At 43.7% G+C, this 22,186-nt stretch overlaps 1 protein-coding gene across 1 annotated transcript in view; it reads right to left on the bottom strand.

Annotated features, from left to right (window-relative positions):
- The window catches only part of LOC104566995 (CUGBP Elav-like family member 4), a gene marked incomplete at its 5' end in the record, with an annotated part of 67,896 nt that extends 50,421 nt beyond the window's left edge, over positions 1–17,475 (bottom strand). Inside the window, 3 exons of the mRNA XM_088520203.1 lie at positions 1,732–1,812; positions 3,601–3,666; positions 17,274–17,475. Coding sequence (XP_088376329.1) covers positions 1,732–1,812; positions 3,601–3,666; positions 17,274–17,475 — 349 coding nt within the window. The remainder of the gene's footprint in view (positions 1–1,731; positions 1,813–3,600; positions 3,667–17,273) is intronic.
- Between the last annotated feature and the right edge of the window lie 4,711 nt (positions 17,476–22,186).

The raw sequence follows: 22,186 nt of genomic DNA on the forward strand, positions 1-22,186 counted from the left end.
ACAGCAGCCAGGCACTGCAGGTGAGTGCACAACACTTAGAAGGGCAACCTGTGCTGGACCGTGGTCCATCTTATACATGTGCTCCCCAACCATGCTCAATATCAGCTGCTTGCAGGGAGGAGCAAGGTGATATGAGACAACTTGTCCACTGGGTGACACTCGCCCTCAACCCATGGAGACGGAGTGTGCCTTATGCACAGCGGGGGCTTTGGGCAGTGGGTATTAGAAGCAGGCAAAACATCCGCTGCTTCTGGTTGCTCCTGGCCCAGTGCTATGCTAAGCAATGGTCTGCTTGCCATTTTGTCCCGTGCTTAATCGAGCCCCCAGTAAGTAATAAAAAGCAAAGTCCTTCAGCATGGGGGAAACATCTCTGTAATGATATGTTAGGTCTGTGCATCTGTTCTCACAGCAGGGACGTGTGCTAGAGCTAATCAGGAGCTGAAAGTTGTGTTCCCCAGGAAATTCTGACATCAGAAAAAAATTAATTCCAAATTACAGCGAAATGCCAACACTCTAATTTTCTCAGAAAATGAGATTTCTCCCCCAAAGTAGTTTTAGGCGATCAGAATGTTTTAGTTTGATAGTGTAATCTTGATTCATTTTATTCTGACTGTTACACCATATTAAAATATTAAATATCATTATATATATATAATAACACATATAACAGAATATATCTGAATTAGTGATCTAATAGAGGATAAAAGTTGAAATGTAATTATTTAAAATGAGGGTCTACACACTAAGCTGAGGCACCTAACTTAAATGTGTTGCTTAAGCAAGCAGTCTCTTCCTAATCAAAAGAGAGGAACAGACTCCCTAGAGGATAGTCGGGAATACCTAAGTGCATTGCCCTCCAAGGAGCTCCCTTCTCTCCACTGACAGCAAGAGGAACATAAGGGACTAGACTAGGGACTCTTCATTCAGGCAAGCCTTTTGATGTGCAACATTAAATGGCATGGATACCTCCCAAAATATTTGGTTTTAGGAAAGAAAAGCAAAGGGGAAAGAAGAGAGAGAAGAAAGAGGGACAGATTTCAGCACCGGGAAATAAGAAGCTTTTATACCAAACAGTCACACAATGAATAATGGGAGATTTGCCTCTCTTTACTTTCCATGCCCATGTGGCAGTTATCCCTTCCTGTGGACTAGTTAAACCAGGCTCCTCCAACAGCTAGTGTAGAGAAACAGGCAGTTCTACATCACTCATCCTATCCCAGCACAGATGATGTGCTCTGCTTTCTTTCCAGCTTATCAAGCGTTAGGCTGAAAGGACTGGACCAGCTGTTAATCGAAATAGCAGGTTTTTGAAATTGCTTTACTGGCTTCTAATGAAGGGTTACCAGTGCTTTGTTTTCTACTAAATCCCTTATTGCAATGCTGTTGCATTTTTGATTTGCACTGTTGTTGACTGCCCCTAACATGGATCCCCACTGGATGTTACTGCCTCTGTTGTTACCCGGCCTTTCCATAGTCCATGCACATCAGCATGCTCCCCTCCTTGGGGGCTGTGAAGAAGATATTAGCAGCAGTTCCCCATGAGGATGTTCCTGCAGTTATTGGTAGTACTGATGATGCTGTGACACATACAGAAACAGGGAAGAGACTTAGTAGACCAAGGATCCAAAGCAGTGGAGCATTTGATGGTCTCTTCTAGACATATGAGGAAGGGAAGTGGTGAGGTGGGGATGACACGCCAGGGCCAGGAAGGAGAACAGCCATTTCACTCACCTTCTCTCTGTTGCTGTGGTATCATGGGAGGTGGCTGTGGGAACGCTTGGCTAATCTGGCCATAAGCAGCAGGATAAGCAGCTATAAGGGAAAGAGAGAGAAGAAAGAGGGACAGATTTCAGCACTGGGAAACAAGAAGCCTTCACAACAAACAATCAGGAGGTGGGCTGTTCCACCTGGATTTTAGCTTTGTAGAAGGAGAAATCTCCTATAGCCTGGGATGTAGTAGCATCATCAGAGTGGCGCTCCAGGTGGTGCCACTTTGCTGTGAGCACACACCATCCCTTCAGCTTAGTCAGCAGCAAGACCTAGGACTACCCACTGGTGCAACGGGGCACTCCACTGAGACCTCCCCAGCAGAGACCCATCCCCATCCCAGATGGTACCACAAACACATTCATTCATGAACTCAGCATGTTGAGGCCTGTGCTTGTATCTATTGGGAGAACACATGCATCATTTCGGTAAGTGATCTCCCTTGCACTCTGGTTATTTCAAATGTTCATAAAAATGGTTCACACGTGTGTTTTCTGTCTCCTTCTTACTCTAACCTTCATATGCACATACACTACATGTGCAGATTCACATATACACTCTCAGGTGTGTATTTTCTTTCACATATATGGGTTTTTTTTTGTGCAAGCACAGTGGGAACAGTGTGCAGCAATTAAACAATTTTCCCCACCTCGACTCCCTCACCAAGCAGACAAGGGGAGCCACAGATGGTGGATGATGTGCCTCACTGCTAAAAATACAGAGTACGGGTCACCTGTGAGCCCAGAGAGAGGGGGGATAGGGGCATGTGTGTGCAGAGGGGTTAATTAACAGCTCAAAGGGTTGAGCTGCTTCCCATCTATCAAGCCTCACAAGCAATAAATGACAATAACTAAAACACCAGCAAATGAAGCCCTACATGGAGAATTAAATTAAGTTTCCAGACACAGTGCTGACATGAGATAATAGCCATTCCTCAGCAGGAGCCCATGATTGCTCCAGTTACCACAGGAAATAATGACTTTGGGGTGGCAGCTTCCTCACAGCATTTGCCATGGACACCTCACGAGGGGAGGCTGAACACAGCAGGGTCATGGTCTGCACCAGGTCACATTGGCTGGTGTCAGTCCATCAGCTGCAAAGGAGCTGCTTGGCACACAGGGTGACGTGAGGGTGAGTGGAGGCTGATCCTTTGGGATCAGGTAGAAAGCTGCTGGGAATGGAGAGTATATCTACACAGCAAGCCTTGGACTAACAAGCCGGGACACTAGCAGTGAGGTAGGAGGGATAGCCCTGGAGCTGGTGGCTTCCTGGGAAGGTTGGGCAGCCTCCTTGGGGCTCCTTGCTGTGACAAACTGGAGCTCCAGCCTTGCCAAGGCTAGTGAACACCAACCTATCTCACGCGGCCAAACCACAGAGCGGAGGTCCCCTAAAATGTAGTTTGTACAGGCACACTCTGTCAGGCACAGCAGGAGAGGATCTTCATAGTCTGGCTATCCACCTCCCTGCTCAGTGGAAGACTAAATAGACCTGATAGAGCAAGTGCTCCACTGGATCAGTGGGGTTACTGGGCTGATCTTCCACCTGTTCACTGTCCTAAGCAGACCTGACCCTGTGCAATGAAGCCACACTAAGCTACAGGGTCAGTGGGAGCCTTTCCCTAGAGTTTCATGAGAAGTTATCCCCTTCGGGGAGAGAAGAACCTGGGCCTTTATGCTCATTTTCATCTCAAGCACAAATTTAACCTGGTACCCTGGTGTCCTGGCTTGCCTCCTTATCAGCCAGAAGCTCACTGCCCCCAGCCCCCTCATGTGTGCTCGTATATTAAAGACTATAGAAATGAAAGGTTTATTGGGAGAAAGTGTTAATACTAACGACCTGCGTACTGCTGCACTCCAGCGTAGGCTTGCTGCAAAGGGTCTGCTGCAGTGGGGCTCTGTGCTGTGGAGACAAAAGAGCGAGAAGGAATTAAGGGATTGAAAATATGATAGACACACTCACTTTCTCTTCCCTCCGTGGTGTGGGACAGCTGAATCCAGAGACTGAAGGCCACAGAACAGGAGCAGCTCACTCGCCCTATGGATACGACTGCACAGAACCTCCCATGCCTGCCAAAGGGGTTCCGTGCCCCCAGCTGTGATCTTGTGGCACTTTGCAGTAAAGGCACAAAAGTGCTAGCAAATATCCTGTAGAGATGCTCTATGGGACAGAGTTGCAGGGTCCCCATAGGGCTGGAGTGAGTCCCAAGGGTTTTTCCTCATGAGAGCATCCTTACTTCCCCTGCAGTCAAGATGGCTTGCATAGGCACTCCGTACTTAGGTGGGAGGTGAGCCTCAGTATGTGCATTCTGAAGTAAAGCCACTGTCAGTGCTGAGTGCTTTAGTGGAAGCCTACACTGTCAAGAACACCAGGAAACAGCTAACCCCTCACCAAAATCTTCAGGAAGGAAGGAAGCATTTTGGCAAGAGAGAGAGCTCTTGGGAAAGAAAGCTCTTCCTTCCTGTCTCTAAACTCTACAGGTTACCTAAGCATGAGGATATAAACTCTAACCTAATCTGTTGATTTTTATTTTACCTGTGGTGTCTGCGAATGACATAGGGTAGAAAGATGGGGTGAGGGTCAAAAAATAGCTACCCTCGGGAAAAATAGACAAACCTTGTATCTACACCCTAAGTCTGGGGTCAAATTTAAGTTACAGAGCCCACTTCTGATCATGCAGATTATTGGCACTGTGGTCACCAAACCACACTCATCGTAACCCAGGACTGACGCTGTGCTAGGTGCTGTGCAAACTCAGATCTAAGTGAAAGATAAAGTCACATGAAACTTTCAGTTAGAGCACGAAGCAACAGGTACAGGGTGGCAGGAAGGAGAACAGAACAGAGCACTTGCCCCTGCCAGCCTGACATCCCTTCCAAGGACCGCAGCCTGCCCTGGGGCAGAGCAGAAGCTTGGAGGGAAGGGGAATGCCACTTGTCTGCTCCAGAGAGGATGCTGTGAGTCTCTGCACAAAGCACACAGTGCTTGCTGGCTTCAAAGTGCCCTTTCCTTCTTTACAAGTGTGCCTATCTCCTCCCTAAAATTGTTTATTTTTGTGAAACTTTGAAGTCTAACTCAAATACAACCAAAGCCATTTTATTTTCCTTTTTCTCCCTTGTGGTTGACAGGGAGAGAGTGACGGGGAGAGAGAGAAAGAGAAAAATGCGTAGGATAAGCTCTTTCTTTATCTGCAGCAATAAAATATTTAAAGTAAAGCTTGGCTGAACCTCCAGTCCAAATGTCACCTTGGCCCTAATATTTCACTTCTTGTTATGAGTTTAATTTGTATTTATTGGTGCTGCACAGTTCTACGTTTATGCAGTCCCTCTGGCTTTGTACTTTTTGGATGATCCCTTAGGGAACTGCCATTTATCCCCTCCTTCTCGCCTCTTGCTTTCTACAAGAAGGGAGATGAGGCTGGAGACAAGGGCTTGGAGAATATATAGATGTAGGTCTTCTCGGAAGAAAATTTGGTGCCACTGACCTACCCAAGGAGAGACACTAACTGCATGCCAAGGTGCAGATGAGGCTGGCAATGGTGAGTTGGGAAATGGACAGTGTTTTAGTACAGATGCAACTACCCATTTGAACCTTTATATTAAAAAGTAGCAATGATCGTAATGGAAGCTTACAAGGTTTCCTAATACACTTACGCCTCAAAATACAAGAAAGAATGATGAGAAGACACAACTTAGAGGGGAGAAATCCTGCTATCCAGCTAAGTCTTGGTGAGGCCAGTTGATTATGGTGGTCAGTGGATCACAAGGACTTTGAGGGTGGAGTAGACACAGCAAGGAACAAGTGGAATCATGGGCTTAGGCTGGAAGGTGGTTGGCTGAACTCCTAGCTGACTTTCCAAGGACAGGGCCCTCTGTAAGTGAAATGGGAAAGCATTCTATAAGAACTGCATTACTGTAAGAATTTTCTCCATTGAAAAAAGATGTGAGGAGAATCCTTTAAAGCCTATGGAGATCAGAGGAAGGCACAGCAGAACCACAAAGCAGTACTGTTAAAAGAGTAAATGCTGAAGGAAACTGAAAGAAATGCTTGCAAAATGTAAAAATTGCTTCCATTTATTCCTGCTTCTTGAAGAAATCAGTAACTACATTCCATTTTTATAATCTCTGCTCACAAATATCTTCATGTAAAAACAGATTGCTCATGCAGAGTGCTCATGAAGGAAAAAAAGTGCACTTACAGGTACCTGAGTGATAGGTCATTCCCTGCCCCCATTGGGAGAACCTATCCTAGTAACTTGGACCCTCCAAAATGACCAAGACCAATAAGGTGGAAGACAGCTCCTGAGGAAAGTGGCAGGATGGGCAAAGGGAGCCCATCTTTGAAAGATAATCATAGTAGTGCAGTCTAAATAGGATAATCTAATGTGTCTGAACCATCTGTCCTTCCTCACTGGTACTCCTGTGTTTATGGAGCTTCTTCCACCAGGTTTCCATGCTGACATTGCTCAATCTGTTGGCAGAAAGGCAGTGTAGAAACTGAGGCTGGAGCCTAGGCACGATCATTCCTCTCTCACACACTAAGAATTAGCAGTGACTGCCTCTTCTTTGATGCAGGACAAGTCATTGGGCAATGCCTTGCTGACTGTGCTTCTTTTGCTTTCTTTCTTGCCTTAGCTGTGAACGCATGGAAATTCTCCACTTTCCTAGCTCTAGCTCAGTCTATGTCCTGACCAGAAGGTGCTATAACAACAGAAATCTTCAAATGAGGATCACAGTAGGTAGCTCCTTTCATCACTAGGTCTCAAGAGGCAGATAAACTACCAGCTCCCAGTGATTATGTTAGCTCATCCCCCTGGGGCACTCTTGGAGAATACGGGTAGTCAGAGAGCACCTCTTCCCCTGGCGGAGCTTATGCCAATTTGCTGAAATGCGTCATTGGGCTGGTTCCATTTTAATGATATTCCTTTGAAAAGTGAGAAAGCTGTCCCTCTGGGTGGGTTTCTGACAGAAACCTGCTTTTCTCTGTTATGCTGCCCATGTGACAAGCTCCTTTGCAAGCTCATGCCAGCAGCCCATGTTTCAGTGAATTCAGTGAAACTCTGGGGCTTCAGAGCTTCCCCACCAACAGCCCAGTGCTGGAGTTGCCAAGATGATTGCTAGTGTGACTTGTGGTCCGTTTCTCCAGCCTAAAAGTGCAGGCTCTTCTTGAAGGAAGCCAAATGCTTATTCTGATTTTGGTTTGGATAATTCCTCTGAATTAAACACATTTCCCCTGCACTCAGCTTTGGGTTTAGACTTTTATAAATGGATTAAAGCCCAGTGCGACTGACTACTTTTTCAGAATCAGCGTTAGCAGCTCCAGGAACTCTGGATGCTTTAGACGTTGTCCTGGGACACATGTTGTGACAGCATTAGAAACTGAACCAGACCTCCTGACTCAATGGAGAGCAGCTCACCTTACCCCAGCTGTGGATATCTTGCCTGTCCTTCAAGCCTTTTTCTGCTCATCATAACCAGCCAATCAACTCAGGAAGTTTATCTGAGAACCCTTTTTCAGATTAATTATTAAAACCAGACAAATGCTTTATTTAAACATTTGAAGTCTTTTTTTCCTCTCACACAAAGCTTTTCGAGTTCTTTGTTTTTCTGGACCTTTAGGACTTGTCAGCAAGGGTATTATCTAACTAGGTGTCCCTCTCTTGGGAGACTGTTTTGTATCCCAGATCACACAAAGGATTTCTTCCCTACTCACAACATATGCAAGTCAGTGGGGATACTCTCCCATGTTTTAGTCTTGTTTGAATCCAGCCTAGGAATCACTTAGCCAAAGGTAAAGAAGATGCAAAGTTTTCATGGTTGGTCTCATATACAGAACTGTGTCAAGAATCCCTGGACATCTTGAAAAAGAGAAAGAGGAGAGCATCTCTGGGCTGTAGTACCAGGCAGCAACCCCCTGCTTGGGATCTGTGTTTTATCTGTAGCCTCACACGCTACCTTGGCTGTTTGGTAAAGGTAGTCACATGGAGTCATTATCTGCAGGGATTTAACCTGGGAGCTCTTAAAAACAAAAGTGTTGACCTTTGCTCAGCGAAATACTCAGTTTCCTTAGCTCCAAGAGTGTGTTTACGCAGCAAGAAACATGTGATTTCAGTATGAGTGGATATGTCTATGATGGGCAACACAGACAACACACAGACATAGACTCCAAGGCCGTCTGGGCACTCCAGCATGATGGCACAGCAGCTTGGGCATCCATACGCATGTCTTTGTGGTGCTGCTCATGGTGCCAGATGAATTAAATCTAGCGAAAAGCATAACTGCCTGTGCTTCCAGCTGTAGTGTGGATGAAGCCAATGACTGGTATAGATCCAGAAATCTCAAGACAGAGATTACACATCTGAGGAAGTTGTGGTCATGCTGTGCTCAGTAAAGCGCCAACCTGCTTATGTACTAATGACCTCTGTGAAGTTCAGCAAGAGCTCAGATTTAGGAGGGGCTCGTGATCCAGAGTCAACCTTCTCCAGCGATTGCTTGTGACTGTATGCTGGAGCAATACACTTCCTAAAATTCATAGTAGTGGGGAGACATGAATTATTTCTCTATCCTGGCACAAGCGAACATGAGCTTTATTTTCTCCATAGGATAAACATCTTTTAATATGGTATCTTACCTAGGTACAATTGAGGCCTCAGACCCCTGTGGCCTTCATGATCAGCTGAGGTAGTTGCATGACCCTGTCTCAGCCTCCTTTTTTAATAATAGTCATTCTTTCTCCCCATCCCGCTGACATGCCTTCTCTGGTACTGCAAATATTATTGGAAGTTAGCATGGCAACAAGTAATGGATCTCATAGCCCTGGAAAATGACAGACCTAATTCAGAGGTGGGATAAACTTTCTGGACTGTGAGCCTTTCTTTTAACTCTTTCCTAAATACCTGTGATTTTTCCAGCATCCTTTTTTAAGACTCGGACCACTTTACTCCAGAATTTCTCATGCACCTTATAGAGAAGCCCTACCAAGAATACATTCCTGCATATACATATAATAATACTGCCTCCCTGCTGCCTCTCACTGACATTCCCAATAAACAGCTCTCACCTTCATACACAATATGGGCAGAAGGACTGTGGACAGACCTCAGCTCCTCTGTGTGCTGTTTGAGCTGGAGTCCAGGTCTGCTGTGATCCAGAGCTATACAGCTGAGTAAGGCCTGGTAAGAGCAATAGGTATGCAGGGGATACTAGTTTAGGGACAAGGATATCATAATGCATCTATGGGGACATCTGGACCAGAAGTAGCGTGACTCTAACTTGTAACATCAGCAAAAGACCTTGGATGTGTTAGCAACTATCCGTGTAAATGTGCCCACAGATACCACTTGAAATAGCTTTCCTTGTGGTCAGACTCTTGGAGATCTTATGTCCAATATACAGACATTTAAGAGATTAAAAGTGATGTAACATACACACAGAGGATCAGTTAGTGAAGTGAAAAAAGTCCAGAGGCTCCTGAGAGACCAGCGGACAAGTATCAATCACATCAACCCTGCTGAAGTCAGGTTACTTTTGCTGCTTTACGAGAGCTGAGGATCTGGCCTTGCCAGGGCAAACTAAAGGTGCACTGTGAAAACAGATGCTAATAGTAACTTCATTTGGCAGCTCAGGGCAAAAGCCTTATCCCTGGACATTGCCTTTATATTAATTTGATAATTTCCATATCTCCATGGGAAAAATCCTGCTTAGATACAATTGTCTCTTTGCAAGATGATCCTGGCCAAGATGCCACAAGGTGACCATGGCAGATAACCTTCCATAAACCTGGAGACATAAAACAAGCCAATGACCTACTATATGGCCATAAATATAAATTTAACGAAGGCAGCACTTATTCATTAGGCAGAAGTCAAGAAATGACTCCCAAGTCCTTCAAAGAAAGTGGATCCATTAATGTCACTTTCTGAATCCTCTGCTTGATGCCAAAAAACAAGGATGATTTCCCAAGTCAGCATGAAATACCAGTACTTTAAAATTAACACCAGGAAGCTTTCTTACTACTGATATATCTGTAGCCTGAAGCCCAACTTTTTAAAGGGGCATTCAGCTAGTTTTAGGGACAGCATTTAGCTTCTGTCAAAGAATAAAAGGATGGAGGTGACAGAATGAAGCACGCTGTTAAAAAATAAATAAAATCAGTTTAAGTGACTCCCTATAAGGAATTCCTCCTGAAACACTGGTAACCCAGCTGCTGTGTCCGCAAGTGAGCTGTTACATGCGTCCCCGGGTGAAAATTCCTGTAGGACAGAAGAGCTGGAGTCTGCCCTGCTGCTCAGTAGTGTAAACCAGGAGAAGCTGCACTGAAGTCAGTGGAAGCAGTGAAGTTAGTGCCTGCGCTAGCTCCCACTGATTTGAAGTGGGATCTTCAGTTTTCCTTGGGGGCTGGATTGAGACTGTCTACCGTGCAGTGTCTACTGTCCTAACTCTTGGGGTACAAGCAAGCCAAGGAAACAGGCTCTCTGAAATCAGGGAGCCCTGACTCCTCCAAGAGACAAAAACAGGTTCTGGTACATTTTTGGCTCCCAGGATGCCCTGGGATTTCACTTCTGTGGAAAGAGTCATCACCATTTACACCAATATGATATCCACCCCCTCACCTCCTCCTTTTTAAGGACTCTGCATTTCCTGACAGGGAGGACATGGTTTATTCCATCTATATATTTCACTCTATTCTGCAACTCCGCTCCCTATATGGGTCTACAACTTTGTGCTATCATCTTGATTCTCAGCTTTGTGCTCGGCCCCATCTATTCATTCCCCTCACAATCCCCGAGGCATTTTATACATCTCCTTGGAATTGCAGCTTTGCCATCTTAACTTCTGTGAGGGTGGATTGGAGAGGAGAGTGATCAAAGAGGCAGCACTAGTTGTTTGGTGTGGGGGGAATAAGATAATGATAGTAAAGGAAAAAAATCTGTGCGAAGGCCAGGATTAAAATAAATAAATAAATAAATGAGTGGGAGGGCTCTATTCACCTTCTCCTTAAATCCAATTTAAATCACTCTCTACAGCCCTAATCTATATCCATAATTATATCATTTCGTGCAACAAGCTTGTGAGAGGTCTTAAGAAATTTATGTAGATTAAAATTCATGGGTGCCATAGTACAGATTCCATATTATTAAGATTGATTAGGACAGCTGATGCTGTGATTAAAGAAGCCAGCGTTTACTGTTGTAATTAATTAGGTATTCAGACACAACAATAACTGCAATAACAGAAAGAATGTGCTGATCCGGCAGAAAACGACTGATCCTGTGTTTTATAGTCTCATTTTGCCATATAGGGGCTGGACACCACACAGTCAAAGACATGTTGTCCTATTGTCTCTTCCTAAAGTCCAGAACATTTGTGTCCCCTGCTCCTTCCTGTGGGTTGCAGAAGCCTTTCTGTAGAGTCCTCGGGTATTTTTGACACTTTTTTGGAGCAGTAAACGGGCCTACAATTAAAGACATATAGCTCATTGCTAGAACCAGGATTATCTTTGTTATAACAGCTCTGCCTTTGAGCTCATCCCTAATCAGGGCCCTGCTGAGACAGGTGCTGTGCAAACACGCTGTAGGAGACATGTTTGGCCATGAAGAGTTTCCACTGGACAGAGTGAGAAAGACACAAAAGAATCAGAAATGCAAATAGGGGCAGTTTTTTGGCCAATTCAACACCCGAGTCCGTTACTTCCCTCCCTTTGCCTGAGCCTGTAAACACATAAATCAGTGTGTAGTTTTAAAAGCTATTAAGCTCCCTGTATTTTGGGGGAGCTTAGCTTAATTCACATTTGAAAATAAAATTTGACCTCTTAACTCACTTAGATGCCTCTGAAAATATTAGCACAATGCCTGCCTTGTATTTACACCTTCTTCTAGTCCAGAAGAGAAAATATTTTGGCTTTGGAAAGGCTCCCACAGCTGCCTTAAGCAACTTCATTCATTATGGCTGCTGCAGGATCGTTGGAAGTACATGGCATCATTAAAGTACCTTAGACTACAATTGAAGATGGCAACTTGTTATTATATTTTTAATGAGTACATTCCTTCACTTATTTATTTTACCAGTAAACTGTGGTTTATGGCACATGGCAGATTGTTACAAATGGGTCAAATAAATGCTTCCCAGTCATAACGATGTTTTAGGTGCTCACTGAAGCATTTTTGGAACTGCTGATGTAGAATATGAAAGGGAAAGCTCTCATTGGGGATTTAGGGTGGACAAATACAATGAAGCTGAAGTTTTCCTGTAGCAAGTAAGTTAGTCTTGGGGCCTCTGAGCTAGAAAGATTTCTAAGACATTATATGTATAACTGCAGAAAGGGTTTTGGGCTTGGTTTTCCTCCTACTGATGTAGGAAGATCATTTTCTTCCTGTCCTCCTGATTCACATCCTTTCTAAGCTCCTCTTACCTGGCATCTGTCAGGATGCCCAATGCCACTCTCTGATATCTATCCCGATGCCACCTGATAGTATCTACCACAATCAGGAATGATCCTGTGCCCGGTGCAGAGCAGCTGAGGACCCATCCGCAGTGCTGCGAGATAATTGACAAGGTAATGCAGAAGGCTGTCGGATTAGCAGGCTGGCAGCTCCTCCCCTGCAAAATTAGCTCGGGTAATGATAATAATTACAGATGGAGTCTGAATCCTGTCTCTGCTGCTATGGGTGAAATTGATTCCTGCCTGGTAGCTCTGTATTGATGCAGGGAAAATGAACTGATGGTCTCGGTTTGGCTCCTAAGACACGGGTTTCTACAGCACAAGAATTCACCCATGGGGGACACCTTTGTTGCAAGCCTCAGTGGTGGCTTGAAAACATGTGGGGATCAAGCCTGGCTGCCCATTTGTACTGACAGCTAGTCCTCCCTAGAGAGGACTGGGCCTCAAAGTAGGGTACAAAGTGGAAGTGTGCTGTCTTTTTGCCCAGACATACCCTTTCCGTAACGTGTAACCAGGGATTTCGGAGGTGTGTGCATGCAAGGAATTATAAAGCTATTCCTGGTGGTCATGAGCAGCCAGAAACTGTACTACTATGTCCACGCCTGAGAACAGTGAATGAGACAACATGTTTAAAGGGATTATGAACAATAGATGAAATTCTTCTTTTGTTTCCAGGCTTAACGCACTGAAGAAACCAGTGTGCTGGAAAGCAATCCCCAATAGGACTCCATAAAACCGTCAAATCACCTTGTCTATCTCTTGCTCTGGTCAAGCTGAACATTCCCTGGCCCGTGAGAAAGAACCTTGTTTGGAGGCTGCTGGTCACCGTGGGATCTATTTCTGATTCTTTCTGTGGGCACATCCTTGGCAGAAGAGCACAGAGCAGCGTTGCCTGGTTTCTGGATGCTGAGGATGTGCTCTGCTCCATCTGCCCTTCTGGTTCCCTCATTCTGAGTCCCTGATCCTATGACTTCCACTCCTCTCTCTCTTTTGTTTGATGCCCCTTGAACTCCCAGTATTCTGACCTCTCCCTTCTCCTTCCCTTCCCAGGAAAACAATTGCTTTTGCAGTAATCCCTTTGGCCAGTTCTGATAGAACCCAGTAAGGACAAGATCCATTACCAGAAAGCAGAGGTCTAATGGTGTGAGACACAAGAGAAACCAGGCCAGAAGATAGTCATTGCTGTCATATGCCATAAAGCGTTATGAGAGAAGCACTGATTTCTTGGTGGCTAGGAAGCTCTGGCAGAGGAGAGCAATTCCTGTTGCTATTGCTCACGTGGAAATGGCAAATGCTCTTGTGCAGCTGCAAAGTGGTTCACAAGATTATGGCACAACAGATTATGCTCTTTGTCCCCACTATATGCTGTGACACACTGCCATGCTCAATACTGCTACAAGCTGAAAGACTAAAGGGCAGACATTAATAAACCAAAAGGCCAGTCACCAAAGGGGCTTGGACTAGTGGGAGGAGAAATTATTTGCTCAGTTCTGTTTCTGTCCCTGCCAAGAAGTGCAACACGAAGTGTTATGTGCTGGCCAGGCCAGGAGAGGGTGAAAGTATGGCTTACAAAGAGCATGCTTTCTGCAGTCACTTAAATACAACAAGAAAAACATTTTACCTACACACAAAGGTGGACATGTAGACAAACTGTACAATGAATGAGATTTATTTGGGTCCAAGCTGTGTGGATGTCATGCCTCTATAGATTTTGATTGTTCTGGTTTGTTATTTTCAGGAAACAAAGCACGTATTGCTGCTGCATATAATGGCCTTAACCCACATTTGATTTTTTTGTGGAGTATGAAAGAGTATCTGAGAGCAAAATGCAGGCATTAAACAATATATGGCGTCATAACCATAGCAAGACTATGGTTATGTACATAATACTGACGCAGTCATGTTTCTTTTTACTGCTTGAGATATATAATAAAAGTTGTTTGAAAGACGCTGACTTGGGACAGGGACTGGTATGTTCTTTTCATCTCCGCAGTGTTAGTGCAATTGTCTACTCAACTTTAATATTTTATTTCTACACTTGCATTTAGAAAGGCAAACACACAGAACCACAGGGCAGTGCCAATATCAGATGCTACAGAGGAAACTGTGAGAAATATCATAATGAACAAAGATGGAATAAGCTGCCCACTGATGAAAATTTTGTTCTAACCCCAAGCACTTAGTGGCTGGCTTATATTACGAAGCATGAAGGTTTGTGTCCTTTCTACAGTTTTATCCAGTCTGATGCAACTGTGGATACTCTCATTATCCACATACAAATGTCTAATCCTTTTTTTTTTAATGTCTAATCCTCTTTATCTATTTATTTATTTATTTAATGCTGCTAAGCTTGAGGTAAGGAGTAAAGTTTTGGAGAGTGCATAAATGTTCATGAGGAGGGATGACAATAAAATGGAACAAACACATGATATGTCCAACACCCCGGCTGCTACAAAGACACTTGATTTCAGGGTTTCACTGCTAGTGGGGACAGACAGAAGTAAGTGGTAAATAAGTAGGCAGTTTTACCTACCACTGTTCCCTCTAACTTAGGCATCAGTAAGCTATGGGGAAGCTGAACACTAAGAAAGACCAGTGTACTGCTGAAGACATGCCCAGATAAATCTGAACTTTACATAAACCAAATATGAATGTTAGCTTTTATCTGCAAAAATGACCCTCTCTGTCCAGGAGCAGAAGTTTCTTCTGGATGCCTCAAGCTTTGACATTCTTTCAGATTTGTTGAGTTTCAGTTATTTCCTCATGCCTGCCCCTCAAACTAAAATGTGGACCACCCCAGGAAATGTAATTAGGATGCCTTGTTGTAGACTGGCATCCACCCAGCCTGGGCCCACCAAAGGGTCCAAAGCTTGCAAGCTGTAGTTGAAAGGAATCTTTGTCCTACTTTGTCTGCCAAGGCAAAGTACGAAGATCATAAAACTGTGTCAAGAAGCCAGTGTTCCTAGGTCTGATCTTTTAAAATAGCAAATCTTTTATAATAGTATTTGGCCCATTACTTGGAGAACTAAATGTCGTACTTCAGCTCACCACCAGAATTCCTGAAGGGAAGCATGGATGACTATCACCCCCGAAGTGTGTTAAGGTGTTGGTGTCCCGGCAAGGTCTTAATGGTGAATTGCCGACTGAGTTAATCTTTCCAAAAATCAGACAGAATCAGATTCAGGCTGTTGAGTTTTGTATAATAACAGATGACATACTTTAACCATTCTTAACACTTTGGGGAATTTGGAGATGGTACAAAAGCTATCACTAAGGTCATTAAGATTCACCTGGAAAGATGATCTTTTCTCTGACATCTACAATAATGTACCATCAAAGATTAGCACAAACAGGCCAAATAAAAGAGAGAAAAAAGATAAACATGAAAATAGATGAATAAATAGATAGATGATAGACTGCCAAACAGGTAGATACTTAGACAGATGGTAGATGAAGAGATGCATACATTTATATAACCTTAAAGAATGAGTGCTTTCTGGCTGTAGTTGAGTTCACTGAACACTCTGAGGCTTCCTGCAATCTCCTGATGCTGCCAAGAAGCATCTTCCTATCCCTCTTCTGTTTCTAAGAATCCCAGCTATTTCAAAGACCTCATCTGCCACAGACTCTGTACATCCATCAAATGCCATATACTGAAATGTCTTAGCAGGGCTCTGAGCTGTTACAAATGTGTACACATGTCTAACTTTTAGCACACTAAATCCCTTGATTTCAATTCTGCTTAAAGATGAACTCACGACTAAATGTTTACAAGGTTTGAGGACAGGTAGAATGATAAACAGCTATTTTTTCAATGCTCTTGCTATTTCTGGGCTTTCTTTTGCTCTATTTGCAGCTCTTTTAGTGACATTGTCTGAGCAGCAGGTAGGTAGGACTTTTGTATTTCTATGATATTTTTCCCCCATAGCTTGTAAAATCCCCAGTGATGTTGAAACTTCTGATTTTTTTCAGGACTAGCTGACATCGAAAGTTTTTTTTTTTTTTTCTCAGCCTTTCTGTCTGGAGTATCTGACTCTGTTTGATTTCCTAACAGACTAGATTAATCTATGAGTGCCCCAGGGTAAAATACACCTTTGCCAGCTGGTGGCTAGGATCAATTAGTAAAGTATATTTACATTTTTATTAGTAGTATTATTATACTACTAGTGTATTGTAAGAGTAAGGAATGTCTTCCTAGCAAAAGTATAGCTTGGAGGAGGGAGCTGTAAATGGATATCTCAAATCCTGAGGACCCTGAAAAAATGTAAGTGCGCATTAAAGTCTTGTGAATTCCTGAGCTCTTGGTGGCCACAGTGTCCATATATTGGTAAGTAATGGTAGAGGTTTAGGTGTGTATCCTTTAATGTCCCTAATTCATTCCTGACTGCCAAAACTTGCAAAGTCACCCTCTGCTATTTTTTGAACTAGCCACAGTCTTTAAATCCTAGAAGCAGTTGTGCAGCATACAGACCAAAAAGGCAGAGCTGAACCCGTTCTGTGGCTATATGAGAGGAGCTGCAGTCTCGGTAAGGTAGAGGGAGTGGGTGCAGTCAGTGTTTCAGGGATCAATGTCCCCCGGGCTGTAGCACAGAGCAGTTTGGGTGGCCCATCTGGATTTCCCCCACCGTATCCCGCTGTCTGTAAATGAATCCCAGAGGGAGCTACCGATGGTGGATGTTAACAGATTCAGTAATCCTTTGGGGGTACAGGCTTAGCACTGCTCCTTCAAGACTGGCCAAGAGCAATCTCCCATGAACGCCACCTGGCAAATGTATCAGCTGATTAAGTCCCAGGTCAAATCTTCCCTACAGCAAATGATACTAGGCGCCTCGACTGTATTCACCACACAAGTTTTCCTGCAATACATCAAAGGAGAACTCCATTCTTCAGCAGACAAATTCTCCACCCCCAACAGCCTAGACGTCTACCACCCAGATTTAAACGTCTAACTTTTAGACATCTGCAGCCAGGTGAGATGGATCCCAACCCTTTGCTGAGAGGTGGCAGCAATGCTAGAGTGAATGCAGGTTGAAGGAGCAGGCTGTGGGCATGGCAGTGGTCTGGCTTACCTGGATAAGGGTGGATGCCATTAGCAAACACAGCTTCTGCAGCGGGCTGCCCATTAGCCTGCGGCGGGAGGCCAGTGAAACCATTCACCCCAATGGGAGATGGGATGCTAGGCACAGCTGGTGCAGTTATGCCAGGAGGCGTGCTTCCACCTGCAAGCGGGCAGAACACAAAAACAGAGCTGGTGAGTACTGGAAACCATAGCTAGGAGAAAGTTACTGACACAACAGCTCTCATCACCACATAGAAGCCTTCTGCTAAGGCAAGAAAGTAAGTCTCAAGATTACCCAAATCTATCTCACAGAGAAAGGGACTGCTTGCACTGCCATAAGCAGGCTTGCCATTGCTAATCTAGTTGGAAAGCACTTAACATGAGAAAAGCTTATAAAATTATCTCTAAAAGGGCAAAGCTTTTGTTTAGTGGTCATTGTCTCTAGACTAAAGCTGATGTCAAGAAATAACCCCCTTCCTCGCTCACACAAGCAATATGCCCTGTTAAATTGTAAATAATGTGCATTTCTTTCCCAGATACCATTTAGCACCAAAGGCAAACCCTCGATCCCAGTTTTCTACGAGAGCTCCTCTTAATTTCTCTTAGGAGATGTCAGCTTTTTGGGCTGTCTGTTTGCGTATTCATGTATATATTTCATGTATAACTTCGCTCTGAACTTCTTCAGCATCTTAGCAAGTTTGGTAGGTCTATTTGTAGTCTAAAGGCAGTCAGTGAAAGTTTTTTTAGCTTTGCTGTGTGGCCCAAGCCTCATAATTTAGTAGAATTTTAGCAGTACAGGGCTAGATTCATTTCCTTCATGGAATCACATCCCTCCCCTCTTTCTTGGACCCATCTGAAGGGAGGCAGGGCTGCAACAGCACTGCTTCTCAGTAACCTTTATCACACAATCACAGAACGATTGAGGTTGGAAGGGACCTCTAGAGATCATCTAGTCCAACCCCTTATCTTTATGTTTTGGGCAGGATCCTCTTACCCACCAGTAAAAATCATTATTACTCCAGGGGGACAATTGAATCCTCTGCTATCTTATCACCTTCAATTTATTTTTATAAAGACTGGTCATTCTACTCTTCTAGCAATCTATCCAGGTTACTTTGGGGATCAAAAAAAAAAAAATTCAATAATTATCAAATGATGTTTGTCTCTTGCCAGCTTTAGGCATGAAGTTAAAAACTTAGGTGTCTTATCTTTGGCAATACGTTTCTGTGTCACAGTATATTACTGCCTGAAAGTACCATTTGTGCAAGAACCCCTTTTTCAAAAAACAGCAGTGTCTGATGATTAAATCTGTGCTGTTGCTTTAAGAGAGCCAATACAGATTCATGATCTTGTCTCAATGTATTCTTGCTTGAGTAGCCCAGAAAAAAAAGACAATATTTCAACTCATTTCTGATGCCCTGAACAGCTAAGCTACTGCTACCCCTTTTCTTATTCAAATGGTGTTGGCCTTTAAAAATGTCCTCTGTGGAGGTGTAGGGAGCCAGTGGTGGCAACAAGAGTCCAAAGGCAATGCTCTTAGCATATGCCATCAGTTTTCAAATCACAAGGGCTAGTTAAAATTTCAGTTGCTTTTCTGGATCTCTCCTGTATTTGCATAGACAATGTAAGTCATTTTTTTTTTTTTCTAAATTTGCAGCAAGGGATTTGTGCTTGCTGTTTTGTGTGTAAGTATGGAAGTCTAGGCATATTCATCAAAAATCTTTAATTTTCTTCTTATAACAAATCCCCCCTTGAGAGGTCAGATCTATAGCTGGAGCAAAACTGGAACAATGCCACCACAGAAAGCAAACGGCAGTGGTGCATGCCAGTTGCAGATTACATCTCCAGGTTGAGATATCCTGCTCCAGCTCTACCAGATGCAGATTAACAGCACGGAGGGAGGGAGGAAGGCAGAAGAGAAGGAAGGAAGGAAGACCAAATTAACTTTCATTATTAGCACCACCTGTCCATTTAACACTAAGTGGCATAGTATGTATGGTCATATAAGAGACTGCCACCTTAAAACTGGGGGACGTACTTCTCCCAGGTTATACCAATAATGGGAGAAATGCAAAAGTTGCACCGAACTTTCAGAAACATCAAATTAATATCCTTGCAATTGCAGACAACTGTGGGAGCTAAATGTGAGTCTTGATGGGGAACTTTCAAAATGCCACTAGACAGCATAAAGTTATCACAAAATGATTAAGGTTGGAAGGGACCTTCGGAGATTATCTAGTTCAACCGCCTTGCACAAGCAGTGACAGCGACAGCACATTGCACAGGGTTGCATCCAGGCTGGTTTTGAATATCTGCAGAGAAGACTTCACAACCTCTCTGGTCAATCTACTCCAGTGCTTGGTCACCCTTACAGTCTAAAGGTTTTTCCTCAAATTCAGGAGGAACTTCATGTGCTTCAGTTTGTGGCCATTGCCCCTCGTCCTATTGCTGGCCAACACTGAAGACAGTTTAGCCCCTTTCTATTGATGCTTTCCCTTAATGTATTTAAACACATTGATAAGATCCTCTCTCAGCCTTCTCTTCTTCCCAGCTCTTTCAGCCTTTCCACATAGGACAGATATTCAAGTCCCTTGGTTATCTTTGTAGTTCTATGCTAGACTTTCTCCAGTAGCTCCATGTCCCTGCTGTAATGGGGAGCCTAGAACTGGACACAATACTCCAGATATGGCCTCACCAAGACTGAATAGAGGAGGAAGATCACCTTCCTTGACCTGCTGGTAACACCTGCTGTTCCTAATGCACCCCAGATACCAGTGGCTTTCTTGGCCACAGGGGCGCATTGCTGGCTCAGTCAGCTTGTTGTCCGTCAGGACACCCAACTCTGCAGAGCTGCTCTCCAGAAGGCCAACTCCTAGCCTGTACTGGTGCATAGGGTTGTTTCTCCTTAGCTGCAGGACCCTGCACTAGCCTGTGTTGAACTTCATGAGGTTCCTCTCCAGTCTGTCAAGGTCCCTCCAAATGGCTGCACAACCCTCTAGTGTATCAGCCATGCCTATCAGTTTCATATCATCATCAAACTTGCCCTCATCCAGTTCATAATGATGAACGAATTGAATTGAACGCTGTCTGGAATTATCCTCTGGGACTATCTGCTGCTCTCCTTTATAGGCAGGCAAGCTAAAAGGCTAACTTAAATAAACATCTAACTCATAGATGAATAAAGGTAAGTGACATTAATCCTGTTTCTAGTCTAGCAGTTGTGCCTGGATCCAAGACTCCGGAAGTTCCCATGTCCTGGGAATTCATCAGCACGAACTCATGGTCATGCCCTGAGGAACCTACTCTCCTGGAGGTGGGAAGTACATAAAACCAGCTGGATTAGGAATGCAGAAAAAGCAGGTTCTGGCTCCTACAGCTTGCTTTGTAGACTCAAAGGGAGGTGAGGACACAAGAGGCTTGAAGATACCAGCACAAAGGTACTATGCTCAGCCAGCGCCTTCAGTGCCTGCAGGACTTTTGGGTTACCGGTGTCCTTTTTCTAGCACAATTTTCCTCCTGCTTAGAAAAGATCAAAACATTTTTTTTTTCAAAACTCCAAGTTCTTTTTCTAATGCCTTTTTTTTTTTCCATAGAACTTTGAAATGTTTCATTTTCATTCCAAGTGAGAACAAAGATATACTTCAATGACTGGAAATCCTGCTATGAAACAGAATGATCATTTTCCATTTGGCTTTCTGAATGCTAACAAAAGCCAGCAGGAGAATTCATGTAAGGCTTCAAATATCTCCTGGTTACTCATGAATTGCTGCTAGTATTGTAGTCCTGCCTGCTCAGACATAAGTGAGACACATTTTTTATGCATCTTATCTCAAGCTTTGTGAATATTGCAGTAATGCATAGAGTTATTTCAAAGTCTAAACATTTCATCCAAGGAAAAAAAACTGCAAATGGACATTTCAACAACCTATTACAGAGGTTTGTCATGAAGGAAGCTACCCATCCATAGCTACACAGGTTCCATGACTGAAAACACATTGTAGGAGGAGTGCAAAACCTGCCGCTGTGAAATCTGCTGCCCAGAGAGGTTGTGGAGTCTCCTCCTTTGAAGATCTTCAAAACCTGCTGGGATGCGACCCTGTGCTATGTACTCTAGGTGTCCCTGCTTGAGGAGGGGGGTTGGACTAGATGATCTCTTGAGGTCCCTTCCAACCTCAACCATTCTGTGGTTTTGTGAAATAGGTCAAGGGGTCATTTAATCTAGTATTGTATTTTCAGTCATGGGTGCTCTGAAAAACACATAAAGACCATTAGCCTTCCCTGCCCATACTCTGACAATGAGAGTTTGTCTCTGAAGGGCATGGGGGTCCCAGAAGAGATGTAGAACTTGCACAGAAGAAGGACTGAGTTATTTTTCATGTGCTGCATATCATGGCATGCACACGATTTGGTTGATGCATTGATATTTACACACCTATGTCACAGAACTCACTCATTCTCAAGAATTATCTATATGCAAAAGAGGTTGTGTTATTTTGTGGTGGAGCCATCATGAACCACAGCCTGCATTCAAGCTCTTCAGGCCCTGAGAGCATTTGAATTCCAGGCATTCTTTGTTTGACGTTCTCTCTGCTCTCACCAACACAAAACAAATCTAGCTAATGCAAATATGATAATCTTTCCAGCAGAGGGTTTATAGGGTGCACATATAATTAAGCGACTTTTCTATTTGGATTTGCAGTAGCTCCATCAACTTGTTGTTTATATATTTAACGTTGTGTAAACATACATTTTGAAATGTATGGTGTAAGATTTTTGAGTCAAGTGCTTTTCCCTGTCTATCCATAAGCTGCTAGGGAACAAGATATCATTTTCTTTCTTTCTTTCTTTCTTTCTTTCTTTCTTTCTTTCTTTCTTTCTTTCTTTCTTTCTTTCTTTCTTTCTTTCTTTCTTTCTTTCTTTCTT

The sequence above is a fragment of the Tinamus guttatus genome, unplaced genomic scaffold, assembly GCF_059628265.1.
Source record: "Tinamus guttatus ecotype Peru unplaced genomic scaffold, ASM5962826v1 Tinamus_guttatus_pri_ptg000081l, whole genome shotgun sequence".
Taxonomy (NCBI): domain Eukaryota; kingdom Metazoa; phylum Chordata; class Aves; order Tinamiformes; family Tinamidae; genus Tinamus; species Tinamus guttatus.